The sequence below is a fragment of the Varanus komodoensis genome, unplaced genomic scaffold (assembly GCF_004798865.1).
Source record: "Varanus komodoensis strain SLA01 unplaced genomic scaffold, ASM479886v1 scaffold26, whole genome shotgun sequence".
NCBI classification, from domain to species: Eukaryota; Metazoa; Chordata; class Lepidosauria; order Squamata; family Varanidae; genus Varanus; species Varanus komodoensis.
In genome coordinates, this window is record NW_025335684.1 from 14,896,601 (window position 1) to 14,920,539 (window position 23,939).

General features: G+C 52.4%; 1 protein-coding gene across 1 annotated transcript; it reads left to right on the forward strand.

Annotated features, from left to right (window-relative positions):
• Positions 1–1,745: 1,745 nt before the first annotated feature.
• On the forward strand, positions 1,746–23,702 carry MSS51 (MSS51 mitochondrial translational activator). The gene is made up of 7 exons (XM_044433575.1): positions 1,746–1,848; positions 10,012–10,207; positions 11,152–11,307; positions 11,707–11,831; positions 13,206–13,769; positions 21,731–21,824; positions 22,707–23,702. Exons 2-7 carry the CDS (start codon positions 10,023–10,025, stop codon positions 22,927–22,929), a joined length of 1,347 nt encoding a protein of 448 aa, XP_044289510.1. The 5' UTR covers positions 1,746–1,848; positions 10,012–10,022; the 3' UTR covers positions 22,930–23,702.
• Positions 23,703–23,939: the final 237 nt, after the last annotated feature.

Sequence of the window (23,939 nt, forward strand, 5' to 3'; positions counted from 1 at the left end):
GGATGAAGACAGGTTCTAAGAGATTCGAACATTTGCTAAGAAAATGCTGAGCTTGTTTGGTTCGACATACTTGTGCGAGAAGGCATTCTCTGTTATGAACATTAACAAGAACTGTGTGAGGACGAGACTAAGTGACTTTCACCTGCGTGACATCTTGCGCATCAAAACCACTGTTTTTGAGCCAGACCTGGCCTATATAATGCAGTCGAGATCTCAGTATCACCCTTCACATTAGTGCAGTTAAGTTATTTGCTTAGTCTTTCATAAAATAGTTCATTTGCATTTAATGTTAATGGTTCAAAGAATGTCAGGTTGAATGGTCGGCCCCCACACATTTTCACCTCACCAAATCTGGCCCTCCTTGGAAAAAGTTTGGACACCCCTGATCTAGATCCTTCCTTCGAGATTTTATTCCTTCTCCTGGATGTCTATTGGAATAAACCAATATCCTGAATCTTAAGGCTGAATCCTGAGTCCTGGAAACTGTACCCATAAACTGAAGACGCATCAGTTACTTCCCAGTGAGGAACAAGAAAATGAACGCTGCATATTCTCAGAAGTCTTTCCTTCTTGCTTCATGTGTTTGTGGACTGAGCTGCTGTCAGTAGAGAACATTCTAGATCCAAATCACCCCTTTCCTGTGTCCAACGGTGCTTCTGGGCACACATATTTCTATATCTTGTCACCCTTCCCTCACTTGCCTTTCCTCCTCAGCTAAATTGATAGGTGGTCTCCCCTCAAAATATTATGGAAGCTGAACCTGAACCTGAAGTTCTAGCTTGATCATTTGTAAGGAACTCCCACCCTGGGCAATGCTGCTATTGGGACACAGGTGCCAAAGGGGGGGTGTTTTCAAATTGTTCGGTGCAGTTCTGATCCTAGCACTGCTGCTACTGTGACAGGTTTTGCATTCACAGTCCTTTGGTGTTAAATATTGTCATCTCAGCAGAAACGAGAATGGTAGCGTACCTCGTGCGGGGCGGGGGGAGCACAGAAATATGTCCGTGCTGAAGCTGCTCCCAGAGTGAATGAATGATGAACAGTGCCCGCGGGGATGCGCAGAACTGGCTGTACAGGAACCGCGAGAACAGTTCTTGCATTTCAGGGCACTGACTAAAGTGAACGTATTCCATGGTGCTCTTAATAAAAAGTAACAGCTCTTTATCCATTGAACCAGTTAGAGAAGTAACAAATGGACGACCGCTGGATCCCCTGCCTCCTCTTCCCAGAGTGCTGAACATAATAAGCTCCCCGAACTACCCAAGAACCTGCAGCAGGGTGAGAGAGAAATATTTGCTATATAGAACAGTGTAGCCTATGGGTTTATGGATGCCCCCACCCCACACATTTACGCTGCCTCTACCCATGTGGAATTAACTGTGCAGTCCAACATCATCCATGGGGGGGGCAAGGAGGGGGGGCTGCCGCCGCCGCCGCCCCAGTGCTGAGCCTGCCACGGCACTTTGCTTCTTGGTAGGGCTGGCTATGCCTGAAAGCCAGATCATCACGATCATTTCCTTTCTCTGGATGGGAAGCTGCAGCTGCGAAAGGCAGAGCAGTGGCAAAGGGTTTCTTGTAGTGTCTTCTCCTTTCCTCTTGGGGGCAGAGGGCCCATTACAATCCTGACCCAAACTTTGGGGCTGTTGGGAAAGAGGGCTGGGTTCAGGGACTCACACTACCTCCTGTCCAGTGGTAGGAGTCCTTTCTCATTGAGACCTGGAGCTCCAGCAGGGCAACTGTAGGTCAAGCCCTTCTTAGACTTCCTGCATTTCCAGAGTATTTCAAGAGGCAGCTTCTGTTGTTCACAGAGAATCCTGCCCAGCAGAAGGGAACTCAGGTATCACACCGGTGAGTCTGCTCTTCTGCTACCTGGACTTGATTTATAGCTTCTTAGGCACTGGCTGACCTGCACTGGCTTTCTCCAAACTAGCTTTCCAGACCTGGTGTGATGAATAATACTGACAGAACATTCCTTGCTTATCTCCATAACTCCTTCCGATCTCTACTGCCAGCTAACCTTCTCTCTAGCTTCCTTAAGGCAATGGGCAACCCCAATCTATTTTTAGCTTTCTCTACATTCCAAACAGCCCTGTCCCTATAATTCTGCTCCATCTCCGAGAGAAATATCTACTCCCTAATTTTTGCCCTTTGGAGAGCTGTCGCACATGCCCTTTAAGCCTTCTGCAAGCGTACTTATGCGTTCCCCTATAAGTACTATGTGGGGTGATACACCTTAGCTGTGATGCAGATGTATGTAAATGCACGAAGTCGGAGAAAATGGGATGTGCCAATGGTTGGACTGGATGCAAAAGAGCTTAATGTAGAATTTCTTTATCATAATTCATTAGAGGCACTAGGAAATTGCAGCCATACCTTCCAGACAGAACATCACTGCCACCTGGCCTTACCCATTGGCTGGTGAGCATGCAACTGGTCCAGTGTTTACTTTCCTCTCCCCTCTCTTTCTGTCTTCTGTTTGTATTATGCCTATTAGATTGTGAGCCTGCAGGCAGAGACTGCTTTATCTTTTAATATCTGTGCAGTGTTTAGACAATTACAGGTGCTTCAGTAGAAATTACAATCATAATATTTAATAGGAAAACTCATCTGTTAATGGACCTTGTCCTCTACCATTCTGTGGATTCAGGCATTCTTACTGCGTGTCCTTATATGAAAAGGCGTTTGGGAAATGGCTTTTCTTTTGTTTAACATAGTTATTATGCAGCATATAAGAGGGGCAAATAGAGAAACAAATGTCGCCATCTTACTCTTCTGTCTCCAAGCTTATGTGTGAGTTGAGTGGCCGTGTGTCCTACTTTACAGAGGATACACTCTGGCTTCAAGGCATTCTCTCTTTGAAGGGCAGTCCAGTTTAAGAGAAAAAACTCTCGTAAGGGAGAGCTCTGGGACCTTGAAGTTAGCACACAGCCAGCCAGCTGACCAGATCCATAAGTCCCGTTCATAACGACTGTGCTGAGATATGTTTCTATTTAAATTATAGCAATTGTTTCTTAATGTGCAGCTATACCAATTTTATTCACTTTATCCTCTCTTTTTCCACTGAGGAATTCAGAATGGCTGCATGGGATTCCCAGGTGGTCTCCCTCCAAGCTCTGGCTAGATCTAGGCTTGCTTAGCTTGCAACGTGATTTCTTTGGGTCCCTTTCAGCTACACCCAGGTGCAAGTATTAGTGGCTACCAGAAATACATAGTTACACCCAGAGTGTGGGTCGCAAACCTCCTGCTTGCATAAGTTGCATCTTTTTGAAAGCAAAAAGGTGCAGCCCTTTCCAACAGCCATGTTGGTTTTATGTATGGGGTCATACATACACATATTTTGCTAGACAGATAGCGATAATCCGAAAGGATCTGATCATTTTGATGTCTAAGTTCTTTGACTATACATATACAGACACATGTACAACATTTCGGCTTACAAAACTAGAGTTTTCCTTACTCTCTTGAATAAACATAGTCTCATTTCCCTTTGGAGAAAAATGGTAGTGGAGAGAAGGCCAAAGGAGGGTACAGGGCTGCCCCCCCTCCTAAACCCCTGCTAATGTCATCTTGCTGTAATAATAGATTCACATATTGCAGGTCTGTTGAGGATCTATTATTAAAGTGAGATGTCATTACCAGGGATTTATGAGGGGAAGAACGGGAAAACCCCAAAGGCTAGTCCTGCTCGCTTGTTCCAGCAAAAGAGCACCTTAAAATACTTGTTGTGCCATAAGTCTGAGTTGGCACGAGCCTCCCTCTTGGATCCATGAAGTGTCGTCTTGCATTATGAACTCCTTGGAGGGAAGCAGGGGTGTTTTTAAGGAGGGCAAAGCTGGGAGGGGGACTGGGGCGACAGGCCAGGCTCCAAGGCAGTCACAGGGAAAGGGGTCCCTCGGCTCAGCTCGCTGTTCCCTGCCTCTGTTCCGCAGCCTCTGCCAAGTTGTCCCAGCAAATGGGCTGGCTCCCGAGGCGGTGGCACTGGGCTGAATGAGCAGCTCTATCTCGTCCGTGTTGGCGAAATACTTTGCATCACCTGGCTTTCTGGCATTTGGGTTCCCCCCCTGCACCCTTCCACACCCACGTTCCAATCTTTCGTGGCTTTTCTCCATTGTTTGCCTCCTCCTCGTCATCTCAAGTGCGGGGTTTCCTGTTCAGCAAGTCTCAGTGGCCCTCCTTTTGCATGCTGGGCATGTCTTCCCCTCACTTGATCTGCACCAGGCCAGCATCCGGGATCATGCTTTGGCCCAGACGGCTCCTCAGCTGCATGAGGAGAACCCGCTGGGCTGGACTCCTGCTCTGAGTGTGAGGGGGCACATGGGGGCAGGTGGCTACTTGGGGCCAAAGCCCTGATCTATTGTTTGGGGCGCTGGATCTCTGGGAGGCCTCGTCCCACTACCCTGCACATGCCCCTGGGCATGTGTTGAAACAAAGGCAGCAAGATCTCTGTTGCATCAGATCCCTGGATTTACTGGATTTCTGCCAACACAGGCTTCACCCCCTGCTCTCCCCTGAGAACTCTTTTCTGCAAAAATCCTCTTTTGCCCTTTTCTGAAAAATGTCCTCTTTTGCCTTGTGCATGCGTCTTTTTTCCTTTTACAAGCAGGGGTGTCCTGAGGAGACAGGCTCCTTTAAAGACGTGTGCACAGCGACCTTAAAGTGCATGCAACTCAACATATGCAAATGTCTGCTTTTTTGGGAGGCCCTCTGCCATGGACACGCACTCACTTCTTTAGATGTGTATGTAGGAAGCCGATTCTAGCAGGTCAGAGGAACGGCCCATCGTGCCCAGTGCAAGTCACTTTGGCAGATCGCAGCTCCCTGAGGGCTCCAGCGGAGAACAAGCTTTGCCATCAGCCCCTGGTGGTCCCGTTGAGGAGAGAACGGGGGACTGAACTGGCAAGCAACTGGCAGCCCTTTCACTAGAGGATCTCCCTCTGACAGGCCTCTAAAGGGGGGACTGTCATCTGGGAAGTAAGCGGGATGGCCACCCTACCACTCAAGGCCAGCATCCAGTGGGCACCTGCCAAAGGTCCTCGCATCAGCAGGGTCCCACTGAGAAGAGCCCTGGGGAGAGAGCCCTCTTCTTTGCCCGTCCAGCCGCCCCTCATTCTGACTCGTTCAGCGCACGGTGGCAATGAGAAGGGGGAGCGACAGCTGTGGCGGTGCCCCCACCCCCTGGCTCTCTGCCTCTCAAGCGTGGCAGCCATGAGGCGAGGAGGAGGAAGAGATCCCCTGGGGACCATGCCCCTGAGACAGCAGGCCCGTTCCAGAAGAGGCCCCCGAAGGCGTCTCGCCATGGCCTCCCGAAACCTGGATCTGGCACTGCGACCATGGCACCGGGCCTGGTGGTGACGGGGCAGGGAGAGAAGTGGCCTCCGAGCCACAGTGAAGCTGTCCTCCTACAGCACCCAGGCGCTTCCAATGCACGCTCTGTCCCTGGTGATCTCTCCTCTCCGGACTGTGCAGCCCTGTCCCTGGGGTGTGACACCCCTCCTGGAAGTGGGACGGGTCTTCAGAGCCCAAGACCCTCTCGCCAACTCACTCGAAGCTCTTCTGCAATGCCTCTTTCCTCGATGGTGCCATCGCAGTCTTCCGAGATCCTGCCCGGACCTTGTTTCTACTGAAAGGCCAAAGCAGTTCCTCGTGGATTTGGTTCCACACAGTCCTCCACATCCCATGCAGCTCTTCTGGCAGCATCTCACTCTCTAAGTGGTCCTTGATCGTTTTGAGCCTCTGGTATCTGGAAGCCTCAGGGAAGCTGGCAGCTTTGGAATTGCAAGGTGCATGTGCCTTGCAGATTCATTCCAATTCTAACCTGAAACTCTAAAATGCACCTGGGTGGGGCTGTTCTGCGCCAGTCGCTGCTTGCAGGTGGCTACAGAAGAGGGCTTATAAAACCCGCAGTTGCTGAGCTCCAAGCATGGGCTTTTCAGCCTGCTGTTCCACCAGGGCTAAGTGGCCATCACGTGAAGGCGATGCACTCTCTCATCATGATAAGCAGGTTTATTTTCTTTCCTGTGGCTGTTCAGCATTACTGCTCTGGCACTGGCCTGTTTACCCATCATGCAGTCAGGGTTTCTCCCCCTCCATTTCCCTCTCTTACTTGACAGAGAAAAACGGCTCCTGTGGCATCGCTCGGAGCCGATGCCCAAAGCCACTCCTTTGTCCCGTGCCTCTTGAAATGCCACCGGCTGTTTAATTAAGCAAGGGGCTTTGCCCTGGTGCTTTCTGACAAAGCTCTTGTCATCACCTTCTGCTCAGTGTATAGACCACAAGATTGGTGGCTATGCAAAGTGGGGGGGGGGCAACTCTTTCCCTCTGCGTCCTGCTTTAGCTGAAGGCCTTAAGATAAGATATTTTATGACTGTGAGTACAGGAGGCAAGGCGGTCTGTACTCAGAATGAGTATCAATGACCAAGCACAAGCCGGAACGCAGGCCTGCAGGGCGAACGGAGCGGAATAGGGCAGGCACACATCTGTGCACACTGCTTTATATCTGCTGTCAAGATTCTCCCTCTCGCCCTCCCTCCCACTGCGCGCGCGCGCGCGCGCGCGCGTGTGTGTGTGTCTGAAAAGGAGCCTGACTTCCCTACTTGTAGAAAGCGATGTATGGCCTGGAGAGAGACAGGCACTGGATTTCAGAAACCTCCCCCGCACACACATGCACACACACACTCACACACGCTCAGGCAGCAAGAGGGTGCAAAGCAGCTGTGGGCACGAGGCCAGCTCATCCAGGGGACCTGCGTTCCAGCAAGTGCCACGGACAGCAGAACAGTGGGCAGAGGGTCTCCCAGATCCCGGGGGCTCCAGATGAAAGGGCTGGAGGGCTGGTCTGGTCTGTCTCTTCGCACTGTCCCTGCTGAAGGCTGGTGGCTCCTGGTTGCTGAATGGCCCCTCCTGGCTTGTGATAGGCTTTGTGGTTGCTTGGAAAGCAGCTGAAGAAAGAAGCCTCTGGCCAGAAGCAACCTGGGAGTTTACTAGAAAAGTTCTCCGTTGACTAGAAAATATATACAATGAGCACACAGATATATGCATATATACGGCATATCTATATATAGGCAGATATATCTATCTGACATGGTGACAGCAGCCAGAGTGCTTAGCTGTCTGGACCATCCATACAAATAAAGACAATTCTAGCTGTGGGCCTCAAAAACACTGGGCTCTGGATACTGAATTCTGGCACCCTGTTATTTATGATGCATTTAGGGTACAGTACTACAAAACCACAAAGGGTTTTAGGATACAGAGAGGGAGCATGTGAAAAAAGAGGGGGAGACAACCAATCCCCAGTGTCTGAGAAAACAAACTAGTTTGCTCTACCACATGAACTCCGAGTTGGGCAGGAAACCATGCTTTAAATTAATCATGGGTTAATGCTACCTGAAAACCAGGCCAGTGAGAGACCGTGGATGCGAGTTGCTTTCCCCTGCTTAGCGAAAGCAAGACTCTGGTCAGTCCTGCTAGCTGCTGTGATGCACAACTCAACAGTGGGTTGGTTCACACCGCAGGGCTAGCTCTTCATGGATTATTTCACCCAGGATGGCCTGCAGTGTATGCCAGGCACACTGGCCAGCATTTGGATTATGCAAGCCCTGACTGGGCGACTGGGCTCTGCCCCATGTCATGCAAACCCAGTTTGAAGGTCAGACTTAACGCCTACTGCAAATTGTGGCTTAAGCAAAGGGTTGTTTAACCTTTCAATAATCGATAATGACTGGGTTCAGCCAACGTGGGCCAATTCCCAGCTGGCCCAGTCAGGGGTTGCCCGATATGCTGCAACTCCTGGGCTAAATAACACTCAACGAGCCGGCTGCGCCAGGCAAAATGGGCCCAGGGCACAGTGGAGTCCACGAGGCACTTCCCTTGCCGCTGCCATGGCCCAGATGGGCTGCTTGTCCAGTTAACTTACCCCTATTTGTGTAGGAGCAGCACCCGTGCATGCTCAGAGACATCCTGAACTAAACTTGAAAGCAGGGTCCCGAACTCAGCCTTGCCTCTGATTAAGCCCCCCAATGGCTGCCATTCAAGTTGTGCCTGTCAGCTGGGAGTCCCCTTAAAACAGGCTGATAAACCACCAGCTGAAAGGCATGCTATCAAGTGGATATCAGTTTTGATAGGACCCGAGCTTTTTGGCTGTCAGAAAGTCACATGCCTTGCAGATCCCTGCCCCGGGCTATCACGTAAAGGGACGATTTATGTGAGCAGGTGCAGGCACATAAGAGATGAGGCAGACCTGTTAGCCGGTGGAGAATGTCTTCTCAGCTAACCTTGGGCAGGCTCGTTTGGCCTTGTGAACATTCCGTGTCTGGTTGGAGCCATAAAAAGGGGAGTGGGAAGAATGCGCATGGAGGCAAGCTTCTGCATCCCGCACCAAACTGGCCATGTATTACACCTGAAGGGCTGGGGTCGGCAGGAGCGCTTGATCCCAGTTATACAGTTCCTCTGGGGCTGTCAAATGTCGAATTGTTCTCTTTACCACATGGAGAGGCTCTCTTTCTGTCACTGCCTTTAGCCCATTCACAGAACAAAATAGCAGTATACAATGCAAGAGCTACATGCGCAGTGTGAAAGTGAGCCTAATAGAAGCAGAAAAGAAGCAGGTGGGAAACGGGTTTGGGTGAGGCAGAGCTGAATGACTTGCACTGGTCACCAGCTGTTGACCCAGTTTGATTCAGAGTGTTGTTTTTAAACTTTGAAACCCCAAAGGACTTAGGGACATTTATATATTGGCCAAAAAAGAAGGAATGCATCATCAAAAACCCAAAGAGGATAAGAGAGCACTGACTTGCATAGATATGCACATGCCAATTTATATACATAAGTGCAAGTTTTGAAAAAATTCCTATAATGTGTGTAGAAAGACATTTTGCCCTAGTGCATGTGTGGACAGAAAACTTGGAACACTCCCTTGCTGGCTGGGGAATGCTGGGAATTGTTCTTCCATGCATGCTTATGATTGCACTCCAAGAGACTGCCTAGCTTACTATGAAAATATCTGATTACCAAGGTCTTCAGGAAAGACCACTTTATGGATACCACCCTTCGCAGATGCCCACTTGACCCCCAATCCCAAAATGCGGAATTCATCCCCTGGGAGCTACAAGCAGCCCCCTCTCTGAATTGGTTAAGATGCATCTTTTTAAACTTGACCTATAAGAATTCTCCTGCTCCTATTATTTCACCATCATCCAGCCCAACTGAGCCAGCAAAGCCGTCCTGCTGTTTCACCTCACCCACTGAAAGCAGTCAAGCCCTGCTTCCCCGTAGCTCAAGCCAGCGTGCACTCTGCCTTCGGTTACCCTGCCTTACCCGTTTTTTCCTCCTTCCGCTCCCTACTTTCCTATCTCTTCCCAGCCATGTCTCCAATCCTTAGCATGCCTCACTTTTCGGACACAGGGCCTGCAACTGGTTTTAATCAGCCCAGATGCAATGAGAGCATTGCTTTCTCCCTGAAGCTGGAAGATGAACATTTTGCCACAGACAGCTTTGTCCCCGGAGCAGTTGGGATGTTCATGGACATTCCTTTAACATCACACCAGTTCAGTAAATTGTCTGCTGCTTCATTAAAGACATACAGCAAATGCAAATATGATAGAATGTGTATGTGCTAATCTAAATGCATACACGTTAATTTAGAAATTACCATTACAAACTAAATAGAAATACAATGATGAGGATCGGGAAGATGGGAAGCGGATGAGTCTTATGCCACTGCTCAGTCGGCTCTCCAGGTGCTGCCTGCAGACAGGCAACATCAAGGCCCTTTGCTTCTCTTCTGATTCTTTCTCTTTGAACAGACCTTCAAACAGGGAACACTGTTCAATAGCGGAAATTCCTCTGAAGGTCTTTCAAATGGGGGGGGCAGAGGGAACAGTGGAACAGTTCTCTAGGGCAGAGGGAACAGCGGAACGCCGGTGCTTGCCTTCCTTCCCTTTCAAAGAGTGCTGTGGGGCCCTGTGTCACCTCTTTCCTTGACACTGTTGTTATTCCGGCTCCCTCCTCCAGCTCCACCATAGATGGCCCAGAAGAACCAGGCAGCAGCTTCCAAAGCCCGCCGTTCCAAGAACAAGCCCAGGGAGGCCCCAGTTGTTACGGGGCCCAACATGGACTCCCTGGGTTTCCAGGCAATGGACAGCAACGTTCCTGGCTTGTCCCAGGTCATTCTTCAAAAGCTCAACATGAAGAGCTACGATGAGTACAGGTGAGCCCCGCTGGCAAACACACCTTGCAAACGGGGGTGTTGTTCTTAATCAGCTGCACACAAGATGTTGTCCTGCTCCAACAAGCAGGAAACAGAAGGCTGCGAGTCAGATGGGATGGCTTCCAAGGCAGGTGGTTGAGACCCCATCGGTGAGGGTGTTCAAGGAAAGATTGGACAACCACATGGTGGGGATTATAGGAATGGAGCTGACTGGAGCCGGGGGTCAGACTAGATGGCCCAGGAGACCCTTCTGACTTGCTTTGCTTCTATGTTTCTACATCTCCAAGTTCTACCTGTGACATTGATCTGGGATGGGTGATTCAGGAATCCATCTCATCACTCAGTGTTAAGTCAACAGTGCTAATTTGTTGAACAAACCTGCTCACCATTTAATAAGCAAATAAACCAGGGCAGCCTAGTCGCATAACGAGTGAATATTCCAGCACCTGAATATACCTGCTGCTCTTGTGTGTTTTCTAGCTTTGTTTTTGAAAGAACTCTTGCTGATCTTTGCCTTCACATTGTCAGATGCTGTCTGGCAAGCACAGGATCTAACGATAATCCCTGATCAATCATCAACAGTTAGGAAAACTAGATGCAAGAGCTGGCTTGGTGTGGGGTGGTGAGTGGGGGTAAGAAAGGATCAGGAGGGCTGGTAAAATGAGTGGCTGGAGTAGCCCGCCACGCCACTTGCCACTTTGCTGGGCCAGTGCACACTTGAGGGAGCCCACTAGAAAACCCCGCTGCACGGCACACAGGCATTTATGGAAACGTGCTGCTTCCCAAATACCAGAGGTATCCCTTCCCACAGTCACCGTTCTCTCGGTGCCGCTCTCTTGAACATTTCTAGAGGACTGACCTGGTCACTGGGACCATTCTCAGCCAGAGTTAGGACAGGAACCCCGTCTTCATCCATCTCTTTTGCGGGGGCTGCTTCCATACAGGTCTGCCATGGAGGGCAAGCAACTCTGCCCAGATTTTGGTATACGATCCTATTTTGAGATGTTCCAGAAAATGGAGGACACGTTCAAGTTCTGTACTGAGTGCAAGAAACTTCCAGAATCTCTGCCTGATCCCAAAAGCCTGAGGAGATGCAAAAGGTAAAAAACACACGAGTAGAAAGTTATTCCATCAACAGCGTTTCCTAAAATAATTAATCAAATGAAGGTACACATGACCAACACGATAGTTACAAGTGGGGAAAAGCATATGTCGTTTTTAGAGGGTGCCTCTACCGGCTACAGCAGAAGCCAGTGTAGACGCAGGCCAGTGGCCACCTTGAGTATTCAGCCCCAGCAGGGAGCAGCCACAATCCGCTTTATTGTTCTGCCCAAATATTGTGGCCAAGTGTGTTACTACACAACGTTGCAGCTCAGATATTGCTGCACAGAACTGTAGCTCGGGGTGGGCTGTGTGTGTGGACCTAGCAGTGACCAAAGCTGCTTCCTTTGCGGACGTGGCGACCCTGTGGTCCGGTGGTGCTGCTCTCCTCCTTCCAGGTGCCAGAACGTCTACTACTGCGGCTCAGGGTGCCAGCGGGTCAACTGGCCCATGCACAAAAAGTTCTGCAGGAAGCTGAAGCTGGTGGCCATTGACCGACTCGTGGAGTGGCTCGTATTCACAGGTAGGGCTCGGGTGACCTGCGTCCTGCTTTCCAGGAGGATACTGCTGCCGGCAGAAGGTGGCTCTTTCTTAGAAGACAGTCCCTAGTTCAGGGGCAGGGAACCTCTGGATGGCAGAGCCAGTCAAAGGGCTGCTTATCCTTTTCCCCGTCACTCCCTTTATGATCTCCCAACTTTCCTGCATCTGCTCCGTTTCCTCCCCAATCTTAAAGATGAAAATGAGACTTAGTCACTGGCTATTAGAATTGTAAATTAAAAGATGTTATTATTTTTAGTATATTGGCTCCACCAATTTTGCCTTCAGTCCCTGGAAGGGGGCCCCCAAGAGGTTCACTGAAGTTGGCCCTTCTCCACCCCTGCTTTCTCTGAGCGCTGTGCAAGCCACGGCTGGTTGAAAGCTAAAGAATTCGGGGAAGGAAGAGCCTTGAAGTTGCCCATTCACCATCAGATTCAGACATCAGAGGAAGCAGGCACATGGGCCACGGGTGTCCCCACGACAGTGAGATGCGCTGTATTTCTATTTAAAAGAAATGAAATAAATTCATTATGATTTATTTCATTTCTATGCCACTCAGTAGCCAAAGCTCTCTGGGTAATTCCAAACAGTACAGAGAAGCACAGACCACAAGCATGATACAATGCCTGGCGTATGTGTGTTTTTTCCCAGTGTATATAAAACGTTAAACCCATTCACAATTGTATAAGTACCCCAAAGACTGTCACAAAAAGGAAGGTCTCTTCTCACTGATACCAGAGTGTAGGACACGAAATAATCAATTCAAGCTGCAACAACCTAGATTCAGGCTAGATATCAGGAAAAGTTTCCTAGCTGTCAGAGCAACATGACAGTGGAACCATCTGCCTAGCAAGGCAGTGGGCTGTCCCACACTAGAGACAGTGGAAAAGAACCTGGACAGCCCTTTGAGTGGGATGGTGTGACCTGGTGTCCTGCAGTATCACGGGGTTGGACCTGATGGTCTCCATGGCCCCTTCCAACTCTACTATTCTATGATTCTGTGATGGGGGCACCACTGAGAAGGCCCTGCTCCCTTGTTGCCATCTTTCGGGTTTCCCTCAGAGGCGGCACTTGAAGGCGGGCAGCACACAGCTGTCAATAATGGTGTCCAGGTAGGTTCAGGTCAGATTCAGGATGGGCGCTCTTTCCAGAGTTGTATCCATACCCATAAACTGGAGGTGCAAATGTTATACAAATCTCTCCTCTTTTGTCCTCTGTGGAGCTTGATGGGTTCTAGGATCTAGAGGCCTTGTCTTTGGCCCCTGGAACCTCTTCAGAGCCTGCCAGAAGCAAGCAAAGCATATGTGTTGGGGGGGGGCAGTGCCCAGAGAGCTGCTTCTTGTTGTCACTCCCCCTGCAGGTGACATCCCATTCCCCACGGGCTCCTGGACAAAGCGAATCCAGGATGTGAAAGGCTGGGATGACTGGTTCTCGATGCAGGAGCAGCTGGACGAGAAGCTGAGCTCTATCCTGGCTGGCCGTTACATGAGCATCCTTTGGGCCAATGCGGGGAAGCCGAAGCCGGACGAGCCGGAGCTGATAGAGTCGGTCAAGCGGGTGACAACAGACTTCGTGTCCCGGCCGGCCACCATCGGCCTGGGCATATGCGCCTTCCAGCTCGACCCCTTTGCCAAGCCGATCACGGTGCATGTGGTCGGGGCGTCCCATGTGGAGACCCTCAATGCTCGTGCGACGGACTACGACGAGCTGTCGCGCATGTTCCCGAAGCACCAAGGCATCGAGGTGGTGATGGTGGGCGTTGATGTGGTGGACGGGGCCATCATGAGGCCGCCCCTGGTGGCCTTCGGGCCCCGGGAAAGGGTCTACCTCAGCAGCTACAAGGGCCTTTATCACGACTTCTGGGAGTCCCTCGTGGAGATGCAGCAGGCTGCCCGGCCTGACATCGTGGTTGGCTTCCACCCAGGTAGGTCGTGCCAGAGGGCCCCCCCCCCCATGCGCACGTGTGCTTTACTGCTGGGGGGGGGCAGGAGATGGGAGGAATAGCTACCTCTGCCCCGCGGCGTGGCCTGCGGCGATCCCCAGAGCCTGCTTCTGAGCGCAAGGTGCACCGTGTCCCTCAGCACCAGCTCCTCCCCAGCGTTACTCTGAAGCGCGTGTCGCCCGCATCAGCCCGCATCTGCTGCCCCGAGCGCCTTGCCAGATGCTGCGGACGCATAAAAGCAACGGATGCAGGCAAGCCCGGGTTCAAAGCAAGGCGTCCGTGCCACAGAGGAAGCACGAAGGAGGCGGACCAAGCCAGAGCAGACGTGCTCGCCTGGGTAAAGCCCAGGTTGACCGGCCGTGATGCGTTGCTAGGCCAGCCTGGAAGCGCGCCACTTACGAGTAAGCATCACTCACACCCAAAGCGGACACGTTCTGCATAAATGGGTTGATATGCACAATGCCACATCCAGAAAGACGCAACGTTGCCCTTCTGGAAGCGGGGGCTGTGGCCACGTAACCGGGCCCGCTGCTGGCCAAGCGTGCTTTCACAGACAGGGCAGCCCCTCAGGCGGAGGGTGTCCCCAAAAGCCAGCCTGCCACCCACCCGCAAGCCGAGGGCTGCCTCCTGACGGCCCTTCCACTGGGTCCCTCTGAAGAGCAGGACAAGTGCTGCTCCCGGTGCCCCTGCCCTTCTCCTTTGCAGGTCGGCCATGGCCAGTCACTGACCCTCTGCCTAGCCCCAGAGAAGACCGGCACATGGGAGCCCTCCTCCCAGTCAGAGTGCCCAAGGCCAGCCGGATCCTGCAGCCTCCTCTCCCTGCCCTTGGCAGCAAGCGGAGGATAAAGAAAATCTGCAGTCACCGGCCTTTCATGAGCCTGAAAACCAGCTGCCTGAGGTGACTGGCTGATGGGAAGGTTGGCTCTGAGGGGGGCCAGCACAGCCCCCCAAGCTGGACACTCCCTAGACCAGCTTGGGCACTGGGAAGAGATCACCCAGCACCCACGGCGCACTTCTGTCTGCCTCGACTCAGATTCTCCTCCTGCTTTGCAACTGGAGAGGGATGATTGTGTCAGTAATGCAAGAAAAGGTATTTAGGCGGTATCATGAATTAGGCGTGAAGGTGTCTGAAGCACCTTTGTTTTCCAGTTCAGACAAAGATCCAAACCAGGCAGCCACTGGCCTTGCTCCCCAAAGCAAGATACTTTCCCTGCTGCCCATAATCTGTGTCTCTCGGAGTGTCTACTCCATCCCCATTATTTTACTCAATCCGAAAGTGTATTCTTTTTTGCCCTGTGCTTCCACATCTTCACTTTCTGGCTGAAATGGTATCACCAAACTAACTTGAACCAACAAGGGTAGGGTTGCCTATCTTCAGAGCATAAGCAGAGAGCAAGGCAGGAATTTACCAACAAGAAAGTGTTCACAAATTACAAGTGGGGTAAAATATATAGGAATATACATGAAACTGCCTTGAACGCCTTTTCAGGTGGATAAGGGGGGGTATAAATTTGGATGATGATGATATCCCAAAGCAGGGCATTAGTTCATCCAGCTCAGGACTGTTAACTGATGTCTGGATTGAATTTGAGGCCTCCTGCAGGCTAAGCAGGTATTCTGCTTCTGAGCAACTACCCATCTCATGTTAAAGCAAGATTCCAGTCCTCATGTTTCTAACTAAAGGGCTGATTTAAATGGAAAGACTGGGAGGAACATTGTGGGCTCAAAGGTGCTGCTTTATGTTTTGGGGCTCACACCCAGTTTTGCCTCGAGCTCAGTCTTTGGGGGTGGGTGACTTGTTCTTTGTCATGCTTCCCATGGCAGCCATTGTGTGCTGGTGCACAGGACAGCTTCTTAAATGGCAAAACGTGCCCTTGGCCTTGGCCTGAACAAGTGGCCCACAGCTGACCTGTGGCGGCTGTCCACATTTCGGCCTGGGGTCTTTCCCAGCCCTGCTCCGAGATCCCTGGAATGGGACCTAAGGCTTCTGCAGGGAAAGCAATGATTCCGGCGGGGAAGCCCAGCTGCACTTCCATTACTAATGGTCTGCAAAGCTCCGGGGCTCTCTGGAGCTGCTCTTTCCTAATCACAGGACACCGAGCAGGAATGTGTGAGCCTACGTCCAAGAAACCCTGTTTATGGCCGTGTGTGCTAGGATCCTTCCTAAATCTGCCTCTGACCTACTGGCAATGGAATGCAGCGAAGGGCTACGGAGAGAGCAAGCATTTTATCTGCCGGAGAACTGAGCCCGCCAGCAGACAAATTTACGTAGCTCATCGCAGCTGGAGTGGTCAGCCAGAAACCATGCCATATTCAGAAAGTGCTGGCTTGGTTCAGACCACACAATAACTCATACTCAGGAGCTGAGCGTGGGTTGCTGTTGACCTGTGGGTTGTTGACAAAACATAGCTTGTTCTGTTGTTAGAATTCAGCCACAATTACAAGCCATGGTTAGTTAACACCAACTACCTGTGAAGCAAACACATGCTTTGTCTTTGAGCTGTGAACTATGGGTGGATTGTGGTTAACAGACCCTTGCTTGTTATCATGGCTTTGTTCAGGCAGCACAACAATCTGCCTTTCAACAGCCACCCGTGGTTCAATGATGGCTCCCGCTCGACCCACGCCCAGCCTTTCAGGGTGCATCGTCGAGGGTCTGGAGGCAGTCCTCCTCCTCTCGGCTCCAGGAGAAGGAACTTCTTCCCATACTCCTTCCTGCACTGTCTCTCAGGTTTGTTAGGAACACAGGAAGCTGTTTCATATCAAGTCCAATGGTTTGTTTATCTAGCCCAGAATAAATTAATCTGGGCCCAGCCTGCCAGAAACAAACTAGAGATCTATTGCAACATCAGCTACCTGATCTGTTTAACAAGAGATGCCAGGGAGTTGGACCAGAGACTTCTGCAGGCGGGGAATGTGCTCTGCAATCCTCTTCCCAGTTTGGAAGAGCTGCTCCGCACAGAGAAAACAGATGCAACCTTTTTATAGTAATTGGACCCTTCTGAAAGCCCCCTCTCCCCTGCCCACCCAAATTGGACCCCTCCCTCCTCAAGCATCTTGGGGCATAGTGGGTGTCTTGGGGGCAAACAAATAAACCCAGATTAACACATTTAAAGCACTTCACCCTCTCTGAGTGCTTGGAAACATTCCAGATCCCAAATCTCTTCCATGGAAATGCTCTGTCAAAAAGACAGGCAAAGACTATTCTCCAGGGAAGTCGTGAACCTGCAAGAGCAAGGGAGCCCCGAGAATTTTGCTTGTGCTTCCCATTGCTCTGTGATGGGTGACGAGCCGCCCCATAGTTCATTGGCTGGATTTAAAGGCCAGGGTCTCTATTCTTGGCCCTGCGCATTCACTGACCCTCCATGCCTTGAGTTCTCCAAAAGAGGAAACTTTTCAGACAGCAATACCAATGTTCTTATTTATGTAGGTGGCCCTTTAATAAGTTCAGGAAGATAGGTCCCCGCCCCACAAAACTTATGGTGTTGCATGAGAAACAAGTCCAGAAAATTGATTGGAGATGCCCCTGCTATTAAGTGGCCTGAAGTCACCGTGGTTCCTCCTTCAAAGACTTTGGGCCTGATGCATGATAGATGGGACAGACTTGATCACCTCCCCAGGGAGAGAATCTCTTACTGGCTGTGCACACCGTCTCCAGAACCACTTCTCATGCTCAAGGAACTGGTCCTGCAGTCAAAATCTTCTAGGCAGGGGAATACCAGGATTTGGAGTCCAACACATCTGGAAGTTCACAGGTGGCTGATGTATCACGGCCCACATTTTGCCATTATTCCTGAATGGGGACACTCAGAACTGCCAGGGGCATCCTTGGAATGCGTAATTTGGGCCGTGCCTTTACAGGTATGAGAGGCGTTGTGGTAGCTTGCCACCCCTTCCTGGGATTCGGCTGACCCACTCACTCGCGGGCGCTGCCGGTTCCTAGAGGCCTCCCCAGCAGCGCACTCGAGGGACCCCTCTTTACTGGCGGGCGGCGATGCCCAGCTGTCCGGAGGGCGGCCATGCAAAGTCCCGTCAGCTGTCCGCTGCTGTCAGCAGGCATCCTTGCTGGGATTAGGCTGAGCAGGAGAGATCTGAGGGATACTGACAGGGTTTATCAGTGTTGCTCGTTAGCATACCTATGGCTAATGAGCTGGTTCAGTGTGAAGCAGCTGCAGGGAGTCATTAAATGCTCAGCCTCAAAACACAGCCTGGTTGTGTCCTGAGGGCCGTTCCACACATCACTGTGTTGTGCTGCATTGCCATGTGGGCAAATCATTTACGTGCAGGAGGTGTTGGGGGGGGGGGTTCCCAAGCCAAAGCCCAGTACCTGAAGTGGATGTCCAAGGCTGGTCTCCCCACTTCTCCTTCCAAGCAGATCAAGGCAAGAAGCCTCGAACTGCAGTCTTTATAATGTCTAACTGACCAGGTAGGCTGGCGCTGTGATATCAAAAGGAGCTTGGCAGAGGTCTTTCGCAATAAAACATCCGTGGAGTTAGAATCCTAGGGATCAGCATGACTGAATGCAAAGAAGTGGGTTCCACACTGGATCCCTCTCCCTGCTTCCCAGCCAAAAGGAGTCAACTCCATCCTCAGGGAAGTTCCTGCACTCGTGGGCCAGACGGCAGGAATGCAGGATGCTGCGCAGGTGCTCTGCTCTTTCATTTGCTGCCAGACTGATCACATTACACCTGCCTTGTCTGGTTCTGCCATTTCAGTGGCGTTTCACTGGCCTCTTGGCTTATACCGGGCCTGCTGGCTCGACATTTCAGCCAAGGATTCCGACCTTGCCTCTTCTTCCAGATGAGATCCCGATTCCGAGGTGACACCCCTGGAAGGCTGCTTGTGGGGAGAAGCAGGCCCACCCCCTATGGTGGGCTCAGTTGCGGGAAAGCCACCCGTGAGGCCTGCTGGTCAAGGCAGGGCTGAGCTCTCCTTGTCCTCCAGGGGCCTCGGACTGCAACCGTGTGAGGACGTCATTTGGGGGGGGGGGCATCTGTTGGCTTCCCTGGCCTCAGCTCCCTGGATTCCAGTCCGCTCCAGCACAGCCGTGAGCCCGAGTTCCTGGTGGATGTGTCCAAGGTTCTCCAAGAATCAGGCTCTGCACAGCTGCGACACAAGAGGTGTCCCTCTTCCACTTCACAGGTGGCGGGCTTTCTTCATGCTGCTGAATGTGATATGGAGGAAGGGCGCCGCCACAGGCAAGGTTCATTCCGTGTGTTTGCTGAGTTCCTCTTGGCTCAGCTCACTCTCTGGGTGAGAGCCACGCATGAGGGTCCATGAACCCTGCAGGGTCGGATGCCACAGGGCGTGGATGTAACACTAGCCCCTCCCAGCATGGCCAGTGGTCAGAATGCGAAATGACGTTTTTGAACATCATTTGAGGGGGCACATGCTCTTTTTGACGGAGGGCAGTCCTCTCTTTGAAGGGCTTTCCAGGTCAAGTCCAGTTTAAAGCTAGAGAACTCTCATAGCTTTATAGCTCATCACTTTTCTCAGGGGCCTTGAAGTAGCCGCTCCATGTGAGCACCCACACAGCAGGGCTGGCGAGGCACCCGCTTTGCCCGACCCTGTTCTTCCACACTGTTATGAGATATACTCTTTCTCCATTTACACGGTAGTAATTATTTCAAAATGTGCATCAGTTCTAGTCCCACTCATGTTCTTGTGAGCATTCTTGTGAGCAGGGGGAAGGGGAGGGTGCTGGCCCGTTTATTGTGGGGTTGATGGCCGTGTGCCTAGGTGGGATTCCTCAGATTCATGGAGGACAGGTCCATCTCAGGCTAGAGGCACGATGGTCCCCTGGAGCCTGCACCTGTCCCACAGCACAGGTCTGCCTCTGATTACCTGTTCTGGGGAGAAGCTGCAAGAAACGGCGCATGACTTCATGACTGGCTCATGTCAGCTTCCTGAAGCCAACTGGCTGCGCTCTGCAGAAAGTTGGATGCTGGGACTGATTAGGGATGCGTGAAAGTCACATTTCAGCTCATGGATCAAGCTATGCAATTTCTCCATCTCCAGGACCAAAAAATGTGAGGTTTAAGCCTCTTTCAAAGATGCGAAGAACTGAAATGGGTCGGATGGTTCATCCTTGAGTATGTTGCCAGTGGTGCCACCTTTTTTTCCTCAGGTGGTTCCTCTTCTTGAACGGCTGCATGGCCTCTCCATGCTGGGAAAAGCAGCACCTATTGAATTTGGCTGGTGCAGCTGGCTAATCATTTTATTTCAGCCGATTTTTATAGGAATTTAGCAGAACTGATAACATTCCTCATACTCAGGAGAGAAAGGATTTGAGATTTTAAAAATTCAAAATGCAGGGCTGTTGTGTTCGCTGGGTAGGGAGAGGCCATGGTGAAGTAAGCAGTGGGTGTAAGAACAGCTCAGCTCCTCTTGTCCAGGTGATCTGAAAATAAGACTCGCCACTCTTTACATTGCAGAGGGCTTGAGCAGGCCCTAAAGGGGCCCTGGTTCATCTTGCACAAGCCCACTTGCAGTTTTCAAACCATGCACACTCCATCCCTTATAATGGCCAGCATTTCCCTAGTAATCTCTCCGGGCACAGGAACGCAACTCGAAACGTTCCATGAAGGCCCCTGCGATGTGCCTACAGTATGTGGGATTGTTCTTGCATTCCGCGGCGATGCAAAGAGGGTTCTCTCCTGGAACAAGGCTACCTCCCCTCGGCTCTCTCCATAACATTCTGCATGTGTTAAGGTATTAGTGCCACGGCAGAGAAATGCCCTTGTATATGTGCAGGGACCTTGGCACTTCAGCTCGAGCTCGTGAAATGCCACAGAAGGCTTTGCACACTGGGGATGAACTTCTCCCCTCCCTGGCTTTCCCATCCCTGGTTAAGCGGAACTTGGCATGGTGTCACTCCACCCTGGTGCGCTCTTTCGACATCCCCACGCTGACAGCTGCATAAGCAGCAAGACCTTCGCTGTTCCCCTGGGACCATGCCAAGTGCCCGTCTCTTCATGGTGGAGGCATGATTGGCATGTGGAGTTGACACAAGCGCCATTTAGGTTTCAAAGTGTGAGTTGGGGGCAGGGGGCAGGAGTAGCGCCTGCCCTGGCAAGGCACGGAAGAGCCAGCTGGCACTGTGCCCAGGCTGGGGGCCCGTCGCCTCCTGTCACAGCATTGTGCTGCTGACCTCCAGAGCCACCCGCAGAAAGCCAGGTGCAGCTCCAACCGGTGTCCTTGTCTGGAGGGCGCTCTTCATAGACTAGTGCATGGGATGATCAAACAGACACGTCAGGGAGAAGGCTAGGCAGGAACCTGCCTCTCGGCATGCTAGATTTTTAAGCAAAGGGAGGGTGCTTCCTACATCACCCCAAAGGCTCTCTGCACTGGGCACGTCTCAAGAATTGGTCCTCAGAGCGGCTAATACCCTGCAGAGAATGGAGCCCACTGCAGATTGGATGACTCCAGGATTTCTGGGCAGTTCTCGCTGCAGCGGTAGAGAGGACTTGGAGTGATGAGCAGGCCAGAGCCGTCTGCAGGCACCCAGAGATTCCGCTGGTCCCCCGGTGCATTGCAAGCCAGTGTCACACTTGCCACGACGCTGAGAAGAGTGCAAGAGCAGCCTTCGCACAGAGGCAAGGGAGCCGCCCGCAGGGTCCTCAGGCAGGGTGGGTGCACGGCCTCCACCTGCCTGGCTCCTCGGCAACTGGCGCGGGCCGGCTCGCTGCCTCGGGTAAAGGAGGGAGCAGCCAACCCGCTGGGCTGCTTGCCCCTGGTGGCCTCCTCTGCCACGAAAAGTGCACCACGGGTGTAGCAGAGGAGTTGGGTCGTAGCTATGCATTTGCAGCAGGGTGAGAGTGGCCCGAAGTGGGGGGAGGGGCGGGCATTTGGAGGGAGGGATGGCCAGCCCTTGACGGAAAGGCACACGTGAGTGAAATTGCGCGTTGGACCCAGACAAGCCTTTGCTTTCCTCTTCCCCATAGGGTTTCATGCCTGCCACAACCTCATGGAGAGCTGGCTGCCCACCTTGCTGCTCCTGCGAGACTACAAGATCCCCTCGCTCTTCACCATGTACAGGTAAACCATGGCTTGCCTCTCCCCAGCAAGGGCAGTGTTATGGGCAGCCACGGTTGGGTGTGTGCTGAGGTCCTCACTCTGGGGGGGGGGGGCTTGACGAGAGCCCCTGGAGTGGTTCCTCCTCCTCCTCTCCCCCGTGTTCCCTGCCTCAGGCTCTGCCTCAGGCAATGGGGGTGAGGAGGAGGAGGAGGAGCAGCCGCAGCAGCTGCGGTGGCGGCGGAGATAGTGCTCCGTTCCCTTGGCTGCTTTGCCTGCCCAGCAATGAAAGGAGGAGGATGAGGAGCAGGGGCTGCTGGGGACAGTGGGGGTGTCCTGCCCAAGGACCCTGAAAAACCTGCAGCTGGCACTGCCCTGCTCACCCACACTTGGTCTCGCCATATCCAGCTTGCACCGCTCCTGAATTTAGGTCTAAGCCAAAGAGGACGCTCTCAGTCTGTAGCCCTGGAGCAATACATAGCAAATAACAAATAATTGTGCAGTGAATAGCTGGTCCTTTCCGCCCCTGCGCTCTTCTGCAGGACTACACCCCAGCCATGGAAGGGCTAAAGACACAAATAGCATCCTGTGAGGTGTGCGCCATAGTTTTGCTTTACAGAAGTGCTACAGCCCCTTCCTGAGCCTGGTGGTCCCCCGGCGTGTCAGCCTGATGGGTCGCTCCACACATCTGGAGCAGGGTGGATGGCTGGCAACAAGCGACGTCGGCCGGGGCCTTCCTTTTAACTGGCATTTGCCAGAGGCTTCTGCAGCCCAGCAGCTGCCGCCTGCTGCATCAGGCTCAGCAGGCCCACGACCTGAAGCCATGGCATGAAACCGGGGCCTTCCGTGGCCTGAAGTCAGTCCAGGACATCTGTGCAACCAACACTCCTCACCTCTTCTTCCCAGTGAACAGGAACTGAAGAATTCGCTCAAGATCCTGGTTGAGCTGGAGACCCTGATCGTGGGCTGTGGGGCCAACCCCTTTGCCTCCCTCAAACCAGAGCAGGCCTATTCCAACCCCAACAGACCTCCTGTGTACTGCAGCTCCCACTACGTGATGTTCCACGGGCTGTCCGGCCCTCCCGATGAGCCAGACGTGGGAGATCTGGACCAGGAGAAGATGGATTAGGAGGAGGAGGAGGAAAGATCCTGCCTCCTTTCTTCATGCTCAGTGAAGACACCCTGCAGACGGGAACTGCGGGCACTCAAGCAGCTGTTTTTGCGCGCGCGCACGTGTAAAGACGCCGGTGCCTCGCAGTCAAAGTGCCAAGCCAACCCACCGTTAACCCACTGCCCTACCTTGGTCCCCAGCACCTCCTGCATGATCATTAGGACCCCGGAATGTAACTCCCTGCAGAAGGCAGTGACGCCATGGAGGCAGGCCTTGCTGTCGCTTACCTTGGTATTATTAGCATGAATGCCCGGTGGTGGAGCCGTGGCTGGATCCTGGGGCCAAGATCCAGGGCCCAGCCCCTCCGCCCTGTGGCCTTCCTGAGAATGGCCAGGTGATCAGGGCATTAGACACAAAGGCCATTTTATTCTCGCAGCCATGAAGATGTGGGGGTTTGAATGAACCCAGCCTGCAGAAGTGCCCATGCTCCAAGGATTTATTTTAACAGGGTTTGCAAATATTCCAGCCGATCAAGGAGCAATGGCAAAGCATGACATGGCAGGAGATAAGGGTGCACTGTGTGCCCTGAAAGCTGCCTGCCGCAGGACTAGGGTCTATTCTCGCCTGCTGGCCACTGTGGGCATCTGCCCTCCACCCCTCGGCGCCCGCTCTGAACTTACCAGCAATTCTCCAAGAAGCGAAGGTGGGAATGCATTTTCCCAGCAGCAGGTTCCAGTGGTGCTGCAAAGCACTTGGGGTGGCTTTGTCTGGAATGGGCAATGGAGAGTCATTGGCTGGGGAGAAGGCCTGATCCGGGTGGAGAGGGGGGCTGCTAGGACTAGTTGCTCAATGTGGACAACAGACAGACATTCTGGGCCTCTGCTGGGTCGGGGGGGGGGGGGCCACGGGGGGGGCACTTCTACAGTCACTGCATCGCCGCGGCAAAGCACTTGGCACCAGAGCATCCTGACGGCTGGAACTTGCTTGAGATGCCAGTGCCCTGCGGGGTCCAGTCTGGTCCATAGAGA